The 16,069-nt window shown below is 45.0% G+C and overlaps 1 protein-coding gene across 3 annotated transcripts in view; it reads left to right on the plus strand.

Annotated features, from left to right (window-relative positions):
* ECE1 (endothelin converting enzyme 1) overlaps nt 1-16,069 on the plus strand; it is a 77,530-nt gene that overhangs the window by 51,726 nt on the left and 9,735 nt on the right. For all 3 annotated transcript variants that reach the window (XM_006883562.1, XM_006883561.1, XM_006883563.1), the window contains 5 exons: nt 1,371-1,485; nt 7,341-7,451; nt 8,947-9,045; nt 9,327-9,404; nt 13,736-13,839. In XM_006883562.1, coding sequence (XP_006883624.1) covers nt 1,371-1,485; nt 7,341-7,451; nt 8,947-9,045; nt 9,327-9,404; nt 13,736-13,839 — 507 coding nt within the window. The remainder of the gene's footprint in view (nt 1-1,370; nt 1,486-7,340; nt 7,452-8,946; nt 9,046-9,326; nt 9,405-13,735; nt 13,840-16,069) is intronic.

Consider the following 16,069-nt stretch of genomic DNA (forward strand, 5'->3'; position numbering starts at 1 on the left):
CTTAGAAAATGGATCCCTGGGTTGGCTTTTGTGGGAGATAGTTACAAGTGCAAGTTCAAATCCCAGCTCTTCTATATACCAGCCTCGCTACTTGGACGATTTCTGTACATTTCCTCATAGTCATTTGTTTGCCTCATCTAGAGGATGTGGATGTGAATAGCACCCACCGGGCAGGCTGGTTATAGGTTATAGGTTCGGGTAAAATAATCTGTGTGAAATGTTTTAGCACAGCTCTCAACACATGATGAAACTCAATAAATGTCACTTCTTTGGTTGAGGGATGTGTGTTGTTGTTATTGCTGTGTGCCTTTTAGTCAGAACTGACTCATAGCTGACCTTCCAGTGAGTTTTCAGAGGCTGTAAATTTCTCCCACCGAGCAGCTGGTGGATTTAAACTGCGTGCCTTTGGGTTGGCAGTTCAACTCTTACCACTAAGCTACCAGAGCTCCCTCTGTGTGTGTAGGTGTGTGTGGCCTTTTTTTTCACCCAAGTTAGCTAGTAGTTTTAATTAGTTAATATTTATATGATTGTTTTTAAAATTTTTAAAGGGTTATAGATATTTTAAGAACTATAGGAAAAAATTATAATGCCTAAATCTCTGGGATTCTGTGTGTACGTGCATGTGTATGTGTGTGGAGAGAACAGAGTGCGTGTGTGAGAGGGAAGGGTCTGTTTATACATGGTTCTATTTCTCATCATTCTAATTCATTTGTTTACCTACCTTTTCCCTTTTCTCCTCTTGACTTTTATCATAATGCTTGCCCCATGTCATCTCAGATATTGTTGCATTACTACCTGGTTTTCTATTAAGTACAGATAGTATTATTTTCATCCATTTTCCTGTTGTAAGACACTTAGATTAGTTCCAGCATGACGTTCTAGTGTTCACTGTAACGGCTGTCTTCTCCGTAAAGGTGAGAGTGACGCTGATAGGTTGCATGTGCCCTGGAATGGGAACAGGGGAGGTCTCATTCATGGAAACCACAGTCCAGCTGACTGGGGCTTCCTCATCTATCCCTACTGTTCACAAGCCCCACTTTGCCTCTCTGGCCTCTGACCTTCCATCTCCATGCTGTGAAAATTGCCAGTTCCTTCCACCTCCAGCCTTGTAACTCGCTCCACCCTTCCCTACCCTTAAAGGTTGAGCCTTCATGCTACTTTAAAATTTCAGACAAAAAGTAATTAAGTAAGCAACAGGATTTATTGAGTGTCTCTGAGTTTTCCACAGTAGAAACCCAAGGCTCAGTCTTTGAGAAAGGTAGAGAGAGACCAAGATCAGAAGGGTGGTTTGAGCACCCCTAGTGGTCAGCACGGGAGGTGCTGTGACATTTCCGGCTGCTCTGAGTCCCTCTAATGTCCTCTTGCCCCAGCCTGCTCAACAACTACATGATCTGGAACCTAGTGAGGAAAACAAGCTCCTTCCTTGACCAGCGCTTTCAGGACGCTGATGAGAAGTTCATGGAAGTCATGTACGGGACCAAGAAGGTGAGCCTGTTAGCTGTGTGTTCTCTACACTCTGAGCGCCGGCTTGGTGCCAGGCCTGGGACTCGGTCAGGGCTGGGAGTTGGCACTATCTTGGTGCCTTCCTGGGACCATGGAGCTGGTGAGGGAGACAGACTATGATAGAGAATGAAAGGACCACTGATAAACCAACCCCAGGGCACAGAAGCTTCTAGGAGGAAGTGCCATACTGAGCCCCAAGGGGAAAAGGAAGTGTTAGCAGCCCAGCTCATTTATAGGAAAGGTGAGTCTGTTCTCTCCCTTCCCGCTTCCCCAAGACGGTGGTGGCAGTGGGCATGCTCCTTGTTGTCTTGATAATCGAGTCTTGCTGGAACAAGAATAGTGCACGTAGGTGGCTTTGTTGTTGTTGTTGTTGTTATTGTGTACCATCGAGTCAGAACTGACCCAGAGGGGACCCTCCGGCTGGTTTTCTGAGGCAGGAGACTGTCCATTCTTCTCCCGCGGAGGAGCTGGTGAATTCAGGCTTTGTGCCTTCGGGATTGCAGCACGGCTTCTTACTGCTAGGCCACCAGAGCTCTCTTGGGTGGCTTTGATGAGAAGAAGATTCTTTTCTCATGGTTTAGTTGGGGGGAAAGTCTAATTCAGGGCCCTGGCGATAGGAGAAGGCTCTGTCTGCCTGTCTTGTCTGGGAAGATGCTTGTCTGTTTCAGCTTCTCTTCTTCAGTTTCTTGGTGATCACCACATAACTTCAATCTCATCCTGTTTCCCCTTGCTTTGCTTCTGCAAAGCAGAAAAAAAAACCCAACCTCCTTTTTATAATTCTTAATCAGTTGGCTTAAGACACACCCTACACTAAATGGCCTCATCAGTGTAACAAAGAGAACTCTTGTTTCCAAATGAGATTTCATCCATAGGTTAGGATTTATGACATGTATGCAGGAAGGACACAGTTCAGTGCATAACACTGAGTAACTCATTCTTTCTCATTGCTCCTTGGAGTAACTCAGCTCAGTGCTGTCAAGTTGGAACCAACTCCCAGCTGGCCCTCCAGTGGGTTGTCAGAGGCTGTAACTTGCACAGAAGGAGACTGTCCACTTTTCTCCCATGCAGCAGCTGGTAAAGTCAAACCACCTGCCTTTGGTTTGGCAGCACAACTCCTACTCCTTTGAGTAGGTCCTGTTATTATCTTATAAAGGAGACCTTTAACAATACTTCCTTCTCAAAGAGTGCTTACTCAGAGTAAGCAGTACATAATTCACCATTATTATTATCTTCGTAATCTAGCCCCACCGTTCTGGGATAGCAGAGTCTCAGATCCCAGATCAGGTTGTCTCCACACACCCTTAAGTGCCCTCACCAAGACCTCTGAGGGCCATTATTTGTCACCCCCGTTGAGAGCTCCCTAGCCACTCCCACCTTCTCCCCATGGGATGCCTTCACTTTTCCATTCATGCAGCCAGCAGAAGGCTCTTTACTGAACCAAACCCCTACTCATGCCAGGCCCAAGCTAAGTGGGAATACTGGGCTAACAGAAGGGGGTTAGTGTCTTCAGGATCTCACACCTACTCATGTGTGCCTAATGGGGACTCACCATGCCAGGGGCCCCCAAGGGCAGCTGGGAGGGTGCCCAACTACAGAGGAGCCGAGACTGGGGTGCCAGACCTGCCAACACACTCTGCCCCCACCCAGGACTCCTTATTAATCTAATCTCTGGGATTGTAAGATCCCAGCAAGATCTTCCCAACTGGGCTCTGCCCCATATCTCCCCACACAGTGCAGTAGATAATTGGAGCCAAGTTGGGGCTGGGGTTCAATCTCACCCCCAGATACATGTACCGGTGCAAGAATTCCTTGGGTAGCACAAATGGTTAAATGCTTGACAATTGGCCAAAAGGTTGGCAGTTCAAACCCTGGAGACCTGAGCCAGGGGTCACTGGATACCCTAGGACTAGAGGACAGAGGGAACTGCTCCTGTTTATTATCCTCCAGCTTCCTCCACTCTCCTCCAAGGATTCAAGTCACGCTTGGGCTAGTGCTTGAACTTCTCTGAACGTAATTATTCTCATATAGAATATGAGATCATTCCTGACTTCCTTACCCCACAAGACCCTTATGAATAAACACTGCTTGATAAAACATTGGGATTTGTTAAACAGTGTAGCTTGAATGTATCAGAGATGAGGACAGCATGGGATAGGACAATGTTCAGATAGGTTGTGCATAGGGTCGCTATGAGTCATACCTACCAACAGCATACAGAATACCAATTGAGATGTTTCAGCGAACAGATGAAGCCCTGGATCTGCTCCCCCAAGTGTGCTGAGAAATTTAGAAGACACACACCTGGCCAGCCTACTGGGCTGATTTTTCCAAAGAAAAATTATCCAACAGAATAAGGAAATTATGAACAATAGCATTAATATCATACACAAGTAGAATCTTGCAGAAGACTCCTTAACAACCTGTGATGGGCAGAAGATACACTTTGGCTTGTAGAAAATTAAAAAGACCGAAAGCACTTACTGATGAAGATGAAAGATTGAAGCCTTCATTATTAATACACCTCAATGTAAAGCAGAAACCTAGTATTTGGACCAGTGAACAACATTATGATAAATGGAAAAAAGATGGAAGTTTCAAAATTCCGTTTTACTAGGATTTCCAATGAGCAGCAGTGAAAGCACCGGTAGGTAATGAAATGGCATGTCGCAGTGAGCACCAAGGTGTGTCTGACCCTAGCTGTGGTGTTGTCAGTCACGTCATACGCGTGTGAAAAGTGGAGTAATGAATTAGACTGAAGAAGAATTGATGCTTTAGAACTGTGGTGTTGGTGAAGGAAATTGATTGCAGCACAGGCTGCCATAAGAACAAACAGATCTGCCTTGGGAGCAGTGTAGCCCGAATGCTCCAAGGGACTTCATCTCAGATGCTTTGTTCCTGGAGAAAGAAAGTAAAGGATCACTGGAGAGAGAGAGAGAAGAAGCAGTGAAGTTAACTGATACAGCGGTGTTAAGCACAGCAGAGATTTGTGAGGATGGAACAGGACCAGTGTTTCATTTGTTATATATGGTCACTGAGTTAGAGCTGATGCAACACAATACCCAAGCATACAGTTGCTCCCCCTTGTGGTGAAAACAGTGCGGTTGGGCTGTATCTGACTTTATGATACCCTTTACGAATCACAGTCTTGAGAAAATCACTTAATTGGAAGGAAGGGTGACTTCAGTCTTCTCATCTGCAAAAAGGGATGAATCCCTGTTGACTCGAGAGGAGGGAGCTCTGATGGCCTAGTGGTAAGAAGTTGCACTGTAATCCCAAAGGCACACGGTTCGAATCCACCAGCTGCTCTGTGGCAGAAGGATGAGGAATTTCCTCCGCGAGATTTATTGCATCTGAAACACCACTGAGGTGTCAGCTGTGGGTTGGTTCAGACACGATAATACACGCAACAGCGCAAGAGAAGAGTTCTGGTGGAACTGTGGTTACAGCGTTTGGCTGCCGAATCTGCAATTCGAACTTAGGAGCTGCCACGTGGAAGGGAGAGGGGAGGGATGAGTGACAATTGGCTTCAACAAAGGCTCACAGCCTTGGAAACTAACTGCAGGACACTTCTGCTCAGTCCTGTGGAGCTGCCATGAGTCGGAATGGGGTTGGGGGCCCGGAGTTTTGTTTGGATGTCCAGGAGATGAGGCTGAAGCACTGCGCAAAGCTGGTAGTCATCTGTTATTACCTGTTTGTGATTTGGGAGTTCCGGCAGGAGGAAGACACCCTCACTGGGAGCTTCTTGTACCTTCCAGGGCTCTTAATACTACGGTGAAGGACGTAGGGAAACGCAGCCAATTCAGGGCAGAGAGATTGGCTGGCTGCCCACCCTATCATCTTTCCAGACTCTGGCACTGTCCCTTCTGAGATGAACATTTCCTCACCCTGTGGAGTTCACCTGACCCTTTGCTCCCTGTCAGATGTTTCCTGCCATCCTATGGCCCTTCCAGGTATTTAATGACTTAAAACAGTCACTGAAATCAGTCACTGAAATATTCTGGGCGTTTCTGCTCTGAGCACTTTGAGGACAAGGCCCAGCAGGTGACTCATCTCTAGATTCCAAAAACCCAGCACAGTAGAAACTATTCAGAGAATGCTGGCTGAGCGAATTTGTGCATGACTGAGTGGGTTTATCCAGTGACTTTTCGGAGAAGATAACAAATAAGAACCTATCAGCCGTCACAGCCTGGAACCTCCACAGAGTCAAGAGTGTTCTAGAATGCCCGTAGTACGCTGACCTCCTGTGTGGTCAGCCTCGGTCAGATCCGATGCAGCCTGTGTGTCCAGCGGTGGCCCTCGAGTTGACGAAAGGAATAAGGGCTGGGGACAGGACAGGGTGGAGCAGAAAGCAAGTGTCCAGGTAGACACGTGGCTCAGAAAGCTGAGGGAAACTTGGATAACTAAATTTAGAGAAGCTCAGAGTGAAGACCTCCACACGTTATTCCTCCTGCCTGCCTGGAATAAATATAAATGATAAACAATAAAATGAGCCATGTCCAGTAAGTATTCAGTTCAGTGAGTTGTGACAGGTAGACTCACGCAGCCATGACTGAGAACACTCCATCACCCATTTCTCCAGTATCCAGTGTTCTCTGAGAAGAAGGGCCTTCCATACCCTCTTCCAGGCAGTCCCACCTGCATCCCCAAGTGGCAGCCCACTCCTGATTTCTACCACTGCAAGTCAGTTTTGCCTATTAGAGAACTTTAAATAGCATTAAGCACTCTGTACTCTGTGTTTGCCTTCCTTTGCTCAGCATAAAACAAAACCTGCCATCCAGTCAAATCTTGACTGCATCCCTGTAGATCAGCGTAGAATTACTCATCAGATTTCAGAGGCTGTGAATCTTTACACAAGTAGACCACTACCTCTTGGAGCAGCTGGTGGGTTCAAACCACTGACCTTTTAGTTATTATCAGCCACATTCTTTAACAATTATACCACCACCTGTGCTCCTTGCTTGACAAGACCTGTGAAACTCACTCATGTTGCTACAGAGTTTGTTCCTTTCTGTTTCTCAGGAACAATATGTTGTTGCACGAAAATACCACATTTTGCTAATTCACCTGCCTACTGATGGACATTTGGGCTGTTTTCAGTTTGGGGTTATGATGAAATCAGGTTGCATTGAGCCCAGGTGTGTTTACCTACCACCTGTTCTTCAGGACCGGGGACCCAGGCGCCTCAGCATCAAGACAGGGCCACCACACATGTGGTCCTATACCCCTTGGAGGAACACTTGGCCAGGCCATGGAAATAACTGGGGCTGAAAACCCTAGCGGAGATTCCCATGGTGAAACCCTACACCTTTGCTGGGGCTGTTTTTTCTCTTGGAGGTTTTATGATGGGGCTAGGGCCCTGGTCTTCCAGGAAGGGTCTCTTGGACCCCATTTGGGATGGGTGGATGAGGTCACTTTCCATCCTTTTCCACTACCATGACACTAATGCTCCTCCAGAGAGAAAGCTAATGTGGGGTGAAGGCAGGGGGTGTTTATCAAGGCTATCTAAGTTGCAGTTAAAGTAACACCCTCACTCTCTGAGGAATCCCAGACCAGCAACTTCCTCTTTTTGTGTGTCCATTTGTCAGGTGTCTGTAATCCCTGCCTCTTGGGACCATCATGCTGGTTCCATAATATATAGCTTGTGACATGCCATACAGATAATGTAGATGCCGATGAAGGATACACCACGGCCTCTTGACCTAATGTAAAAAAATTACTTCCACTGTGTCAGAAAAGAACCCTGTGGGGTTCTGGAAAGTAGCCTGGCTCCAAGATGCTGCTACTTCTCAAACCAAAAGGGGTTGGAGATGAGTAACCTTCTCACTTACGCTTTGCAGACCTGCCTTCCTCGCTGGAAGTTTTGTGTGAGTGACACTGAAAACAACCTAGGCTTTGCGCTGGGCCCCATGTTCGTCAAAGCAACTTTCGCCGAGGACAGCAAGAACATAGTAAGTGTCTCCCCCGTCCTATGGGAACACAGGCAGGGGCACCACGGCTGCTGAGCCATCGTGTGGGTTTCTTAGCCTATCTCTGGTCTCTTCTGGACCCTTCCAGCTCCATGCCAGAGAGCCCCAGAGCTCCAGCTAGAGCTCAGAGTTCCATTTCCTCAAGCCCTAAACAACGTGACTTGCAGTAGCTGTCATTGCTGAGTGCTGGGTGTTTTAGCTCATTTGACCCGATAGCATCCCTATGAGGCTATTATAGCCATCTCCATGGGGTATTGTGAGACCCATTGAAATGTTAGCAGAGCACGTCTGGCCCAGGCCCGGAAGGTGACGTGTTTCTTACTCTGAAGGTGATGTTGATGTTGTTATTAGGTGCCATCGAGGTGACTACAACTCATAATGACCCTATGAATGACAGATCTGAACCCTGTCCTGTCCTGTGCCATCCTTATCTTCATCTCTGCCATACTTGAGTTTTTTATTGAAGTCACGGTGTCAATTCACCTCATGGCGGATCTTTCCTTCCTTCACTGACTCTCCACTTTTCTAAGGACTGATGGTGTCCTTTTCTAAGGACTGTTCTAAAGAGATAGAGGGTCATCATGGAGCTCAACCATGATGACAGCCAGACCCACTCTTAGACCCTGGCTCCCCACTTTCTGTCTGAGTATTCTCACCTCACCTGCAGTGCAGAGCTTATTATCTGCATCTGCAGAGAGTACATGGAAGGGCTTAGCTGAACACCTGGCACAAAATGAGCACATAATCAGTGGTGGTGGTGGTGGTGGTGGTGGTGGTGGTGGTTGTTAGGTGCTGTCGAGTCGCTTGCAACTCAGCGACCCGATGTACAAGAGTTAGAAACCCTACTCTTATCTTGTGCCAATCTCATTGTCTCCGACACATTACCCCAACCACTGAACTGATCCATCTCATCGAGGGTCTTCCTCTCCTGCGCTGTCTCTCCACTCTCCCAAACATGATGTCCCTCTCCAAGGACTGGTTTGCAACATGTCCAAAGTATGTCAGAGCTTCAGAAGTCATTGTATTATTGTTGTAGCTTTTATTACTGATAATATTGATTGCATGGCAAGTGAAGGCTCACGTACAGAGTGGCTTGACAGTGAACATCTGAGGCAGAATCAGAGTCGAAGTCATTTGGACGCCAGCCCTCAGTCCTTTGTGCCACATGTCTATACTTTCCCCTTCTAGACGTTGACCATATTAAAGGCTCTGAAAAGTGCTGTCATGAAGAAACATGTCTACTTTTCCCAAATCTTCTCCCACACTTGTTTGGCCATAGAATCCTGCTTCTGTAGACCAGGCTGGTCTCGTAGCCTGGAGAACTGGCTGTGGCTCTTCTATAGCCCAGAACCTTGGGGTCTAAGGCCTTTAGAGAAGCCCTAAGTTCAGCTTGCCTCCACTAATCTCTCTGCCTGGAGTGCCCACTGCATCTGGGCAAGGCCAGTGCCCAGGCCTTACTGGTGTGATGTCCCCTCAGGCCAGCGAGATCATCTTGGAGATCAAGAATGCCTTTGAGGAGAGCCTGAGCACACTCAAGTGGATGGATGAAGACACACGGAAGTCGGCCAGGGAAAAAGTAAGGCCCCCCAGGTGACCAAGGGGGTGCGGAGGCCTCCAGTGTGCAGGGCAGCAGCCACAGCTTGAGGGGGGAGTGACAAAGGACGGGCTGGTTTTGTGGAGTGAATATAGCATGGAATTGATCCCTGCCTTCAGTGCATGAGCTGGTCACGCCTTAGTCACAAGATTGTGCTAGCGACTGTATAAAAGCAAACTATTCCATATGTCCTAGAGCAGAGGGCTCGACCAACTGGCCCACATAGCTCACCTCTCATTGCCCTCTCTGTCTCTTCTGCCCAGGCGGATGCAATCTACAACATGATTGGCTACCCCAACTTCATCATGGACCCCAAGGAGCTGGACAAAGTGTTTAATGACGTGAGTGGCTTCTGTGTTCCCTTGTAAACCCAAATGTCCCTGGGGATCCCCCTTGGAAAAGAGCTGAGGTGGGGCTGGTCCAGATGGATCTGGAGGCTCCTGAGCTATGACGAGGCAACTGTGGTGTGAGCGTTGGGAACAGATAGGGTATAGGTAGCTGCTCCCTGCTCCTTCCTCTCCTGGGCCAGCTGAGACCCCTGCCTCCCTGGAGCCACCACGTGATGCCCAGTAGTCAACACCAGGACTCATGCTGAGTGCCCCACTGGAAATGGTCAGCTCCATTCAAATGAGTGGGAAATAATTAGGGCGGGGGCAGATTATAGAGGTGCAGAGAACATCCACACCTCTAAAACATCAGGTATATTCTGAGTGTTGAATATGCCACTGGCTGCTCAAAGAGCAAGGAAATGCGTCTTGAAGGAAGGGCAACCAGAGGGCTCCTTAGAGGCAACAGTGGGGAAACTGCGTCTCACATATTGTGGGCATATTTTCAGGAGGAACAAGTCCTTGGAGAGAGATGTTGTGCTGTGAAAGCATCAGTCCGCAAAAGAAAAGACCCTCAACAAGTTAGATTGACACAGAAGTACCAAAGTGTGCTTGAACGTGACAGAGATCGTGGGGGTGGCGCAGGCCAAGGCAGGGCTCTGGTCTATTGCTCACAAGACCTTTATGAGTCGTAGCGGACTCAGCGGCACCTGATAACGAACACATCAGGGAGTAAATAGAGTGAGAGCCTCGGTTGCCTTCTTTCCCAGCCCTGGCATTGCCTCATATCCAGGAAGTCCTCACTGAAAGAAACCGGAACCTCTGATTTTGACCCAGAAATGCTCATAGAAATCCCAAATGTTCTCTTTAAGCTTAGTTTAAGCACTAGAAGTCCTTGAAACATCCTGGAAATTCATTCCTTTAGATGAATTAAGCTTCTGCCTCAAAAGATAAAATGTTATATCTTCTTGTGCTTGAAATTTTTGAGTTCAAGCCTTCTTTTCTCATTTCTACCTGATACTTTTGATTTTTAATTACGGTTGTTGTTGAGTGTCATCGAGTTGGAACCAACCCATAGCCGACCCTCCAGCGGGTTTTAAGAAGCAATTACTCTCACAAGAGGAAACTGCCCATCCTTCTCCCACAGAGCTTCTAGTGGATTCAAACTATATGCCTTCAAAATTGCAGCACATTTTTTACGACTAGGCTCATAATTTTATTTATATATATATATATATATAAAATGTGTATATATATAAAAATGTGTATATATATAAAATGTGTGTATATATAATGTGTATATGTATAAAATGTGTATATATATTTATGTGTATATATATACACACATACACACACACATATATATATATAAAATGTTGTTAAATGCCATTGAGTCATAGAAGACTCATGGCACCCCTATGAACAAAAGACCTGAACACTTGTATAACTTTTGTCATTTCTCCATATTCATAGTTTCAGGAGGCAAGGCATTTTGGAAGTGGATGCCACTCCTTTTCCAAGCTTATTTTAATCAGAAAGCCCCACTAAACACTGTTCACCATAGGTAACCATTATCCCATTTGACGCATTGGTGTCACAGTGTTAGCATCACAGCAACCACGAGTTAACTCTGTACAGCAAATGGACAGACCAGTGCTGTACCACTTAGAAGAATGTTTGATCAAAACCAATATATAGAGATAGAGCTAGAGATATGAAAAGAGAACTCTGGTGACCTAGTGGCAAGAAGCTGCATTGCAATCCCAGAGGCACATGGTTCAGGTCCACCAGGCGCTCTGCAGAAGGATGGGCAATCCCCTCCTCCCGAGTATGATTAACTGTCTCTGAAAACATGGCCGAGGCTCAGCTGTGGGTTAGCTGCGACTCTATGGTACACAGCAACAACACATATATGACAGAACATTTCAGGTCACAAAAATCTTTACATGTTCAGTTCAGTTTGATCAATTATTTCACCATGCTTAGCTCTTACCCTTAATTGCCCCCTTATTATATCATCACCCTTAACAGAGGCTCGCATCTCCTAAGCAGTGTGAACATCTTAAAATTATTATAACCTCTCATTATGATTGTTATTGAAAACCTAGGAATAGAAAGATCACCTTTGAGAATAGGGATCTTATTTTATATTCTTTCTATCTAGTAATAATATTTTATTGTGTTTATGGTGAAAGTTTACACAACAATTAAATTATTCCCTCTTAAAAATTACTACATATACTTTTTAGGAACTTTGGTTACATTTTTCACTCTATTTGACATTGCCATTAATTCCTTTCTGGATGTTTCACTTCCATTCATCCAGTTTCCCTATGCATTTCTATCTCTGCTTTAGTTATTATTGACTATTTGGTCTTACAGAAATTATTTTGTAAAGCAGTTTCGTATTTTTTATTTATATGAACCATTCTGAAATCTATAAAAAGAAGTATTGGAATCTCTCAGGGCAAAATTCTCAGCAAGTGTTTTAGTCTCAATCAGTTCAGCATTCTGAACTTTTAAAGAATTTTAGTTCTGTTTCACATATTTCTCCCATTCTGTCAAGCAAGATACATTCATGATGACCTGTAAAGATAGTGATAGCCCGTGACTCAGGATTGATAATACTGTGGTTCAAGCAAACCATTAGGGAGCTCTGGTGGCTTAGTGGTAAGAAACTGCACTGCAGTCTTGAAGGCGCACAGTTCTAATCCACGAGCTGCACCACAGGAGAAAGATAGACAGTCCCCTCCCACATGATTTACTGCCTCTGAAAACCCACTGGGGGGTCAGTTCCAGCTCGACAGTGCTCAACAACAGCATGTAGATCACTAGACCTGTAGACCAATTTCTTCTCTTAGGTCTTGGTTTCTATTTACTTTCTTTTTCTTTTGCTCCAGTAATAATAACCTTTACCTCTTGAGAATAAATGGGAAGATAGTGTCATGATAGAAGGTCTAGAGTCTCCTGGAGATGGCCCAGGTTGATCCCAAAGGATAAGAGTTCTTCCTTAGAGAGCCAAATGTTTTACCCAAGTCCTGATGTAAAGTCTAAGAGATCTAGAGTAACGCTAAGAGAGAGTGTTGCAGCTGTCAAACGCTCAAAGGCTGGGCTGAGTGGTAAAGAGGAGGTGGGAAAAGACCTGTTCCTGAGCATCTCAGTGGAAATAGAGCCTGACTTGATTTATTAGCTCACTTTTGTCCAATATGGTAGCCATTAGCCATACATGTCTATTTGATTCATTTAAGTAGAAATTTAATAAAATTTTAAACTAGTTGTTTAGTTATACTGCCCACATTTGATAATACTACACGTAGCATTCTTGTAGGCACGTGTAGCTTCTTGTTGTTGTTGTTAGGTTCCATCGTGTTGGTTCTGATTCATAGCAGCCTTCTGCAGAACCAAACACTGCCTGGCTTTGCACCATCCTCAGAGCTAAGCTTGAGCCCAGTGTTCAGCCATCATGCCAGTCCATCTCACTGAGGTTCTCTCTCTTTTTTTTTTTTAATTTAAATTTTAATGAAAGTTTGTAGACTTTGGATTTCTATTCATTCATTTTTACACATTTTCCTCCCTAACCACCCCTCCTCCCATTGGTTTTTGTGGTCTAGTGGCAAGAAGACACACTGCAACTCCAAAGGTACAGGGTTCAAATCCACCAGATGCTCTGCTGGAGAAGGAGGAGCAATCTCCTCCTGTACCTGTCAGATCCGATTTGACAGTACACACAAAATAATAACATTTAAAAAAAATACTTTCATTATTATGCAAACCCCCCTCAAGTCTACTTCCCCATGCAGCTCTCATTCTAGACTCTTGTCATGAAAATAATACCTAATCATATATTCTTTGCAAACAGTTCCCCCAAACCCTGATGTCAATCCTGCTTTACAATTGTCCTGCTTTACATTGTTCAGTATTTGTCCCTTTATGACTGAGATATTTCACTTAGCCTAATGTCCTCCTGGGTCACCTATTTGTATAATATTTCATGAGTTCCTTGTTTTTTAATGCTGTATAGTATTCCATTGTGTGAATATACCACAGCTTCTCTTTCCATTAGTTTGTTGATGAGCACTTGGGTTGTTTCTAACTCTTTGCTATTGTAAACAAAGTTGCAGTAAACATGGGTGTGCATAGTATATCTGCTTGGGTGACAGTTATGGTTTCTTTTCGGTATATTCCCAGTAGTGGAATTTCTGAGTCAAATGGTATTTCTATTTCCAACTTTTTGAAGCTCTCGGGATCTTACTTCCATTTCTAGGAGTGGTTTGCACTGGGAATTTTGTGGTTCCTCCCAGCCTGGGGGACTCTGATGTGATTCTGTGTCTGCTTTCTCATTCCAGTACACTGCAGTCCCGGACCTCTACTTTGAGAATGCCATGCGGTTTTTCAACTTCTCATGGAGGGTCACTGCTGACCAGCTCAGAAAACCTCCCAACCGAGATCAGTGAGTCCTCCCAGGCTCCTCTAGGAAGGTGCTGGCTCCTGGCACATTGGGGTGCACTGGTCTGGGCTTGAGTTTAGGGAGCACATACCATGTGCCACACATACATAACTATTGTCAGAGCCCTCTGGAAGGTGGATTCTCTAGCTACCCCTGCTCTTCAGAACAAGGAACCAGAGAAGTTGTTCTCTCAAAGTTGGGGTCAGCCTATACCTGTCTGCCTCCAACACCCGAGCTGTTGGTAGAGTAAGCCTGGCTCCTGGAGTTGAGCAGACAAGGCATAAAATCTGGGTTCTGATGCTTCAGCTTTCTGAGCCCTTGTTTCATTATCTGTGCAATAGAATGAGAGTAGTCATCTGGTTCTTGGACCTTTCTAAAGTCAATACAAGAACGTGGTGGCCTTCTAAGCAAGAGCAAATCCAGAACCAAGCCAAACCACTGCCGACAAGCTGGTTTGGACTCAATTTCCGAGGCTGTAAATCTTGATGAGAGGAATTTGCCCATCTTTTTCCCTCAGAGAGGCTTGGGAGAGACTAGCCATCAGCCTTTGAGTTGGTAGCCTAATACTTTACACACTGTGCCACCAGGACTAGTTTACTAATAGCAGGAACCCTTTTTCAGAGACTGGTCCACACAATAGCCTGGATAACGTCAGGATGGGTCTTTGAAAGCTGTGGTTCCCAAGATTCACTGCACATTGGAACCTTCTGGGAAACTTAAAAATATATGTAGCTTCCTGTCCTCTGCCCCAGACCTTAAATCAGAATAACATGAAGTAAAATTATTTCTTTCGTCTTGTGTCATTAATGCAGCCATCATGGTGGGTAGATAGGGTCAGTGAAAGAAAGGAAGATGTTCAGAGAGATGAGGGAGATTGTGAAGATGGTTCAGCAAAGGGCATGTCTGTTGTTCTTAGGGTCAACAACAGATCGGTATAAGGGAGCTCTGATGGTGTAGGACATAAGGACTTATGCTAATAACCCCCATGTGGAGCCTCTTAGGTGCTATGACTCTCCCATCAACAGCTCCTTGTGAAGAAGATGGGCAGTCTCCTCCCATGAGATTTACAGCTTCTTAAAACCTGCTGGAGGCTCAACTCTTGAGTTGGTTCCAGCTCAACAGCACTGGGTTTCAATGGTTTTGGTTTTGATTTTGGCTTTAAAAAATATCTTCTGCCAAAGAAGGAATTTTTCTTTTGCTTTTCAAAGAGAGGAGCGAACTGGGCGGGGGAGGGCTGGGCAGGGAGAAAAGTGCAACAATGAATGAATGGAAATCCAAAATCTCTGTAAATGTTCATTAAAATTAATAAAATAATTTTTTTTAAAAAAAGACAAAGCAAAACCTTATAATGAAATGTGCAAAGACCTGGCATTAGAAAACCAAAAGGGGAAGAATATGTTTGTCATTTCTCAACTGAAATAACTATAAAAAACTTTAAGTTTTGAATTGAAATACTGAAAGATTCAATGGGCAAGGTACTAAATGATGCAGGAAGCAACAAAACAAGATGGGAGGGATACAGTCATTGTACCTACAAGAACTGTCAATAATGAACCATTTCAGGAAATAGTGTATAACCAAGAGCCAGTAATACTAAAGCTTTAATGAAAGCATTGCTTAATAATAAGACCCTGGGAACTCATGCGATACTAATTAAGGTGCTTCAGTGAACAGATGCAGCCCTGAACATGCTGACTCTTCTGTCTAAAAAATATTTGGAAGACAACTAACTGGAAGAGCTCTATATTTGCTCCCATTCCAGATAAAACATTGGTCCAACAGATTGTGAAAATTATCAAACAATGTCACAAAAATAAAATCATGCAGAATATTTTTCCATTATGACCAAAGCAGTGTGTTGATGCCAGAAAATTAAGCTGAATTCAGAAGAGGCGGTGGGATGGGAATATAATTGCTGATGTCACATGAAACAAAGAACAAACAAAGAAGTTGTTGTTATGCTTGTTATGTGCCATCGAGTCGCTTGCAACTCGTAGCGACCCTATGTACAACGGCCCTAAACTGTGTTCTGTCCTGTGCCAATCCCATTGTCTCCGACACACTCATCCCGATTACCCCAGTCACCGAATCAATCCATCTCCTAGAGGGCCTTCCCCTCCTGCGCTGTTCCTCCACCCTCTCAAGCATGATGTCCCTCTCCAAGGACCCGTCCCTCCTGGCAACATGTCCAAAGTATGTCAGACGAAGCCCCAGAATCCTTGCCTCCAAGGAG

Source organism: Elephantulus edwardii, unplaced genomic scaffold, assembly GCF_000299155.1.
Source record: "Elephantulus edwardii isolate Elephantulus edwardi_28Jun2011 unplaced genomic scaffold, EleEdw1.0 scaffold00028, whole genome shotgun sequence".
Lineage (NCBI taxonomy): Eukaryota > Metazoa > Chordata > Mammalia > Macroscelidea > Macroscelididae > Elephantulus > Elephantulus edwardii.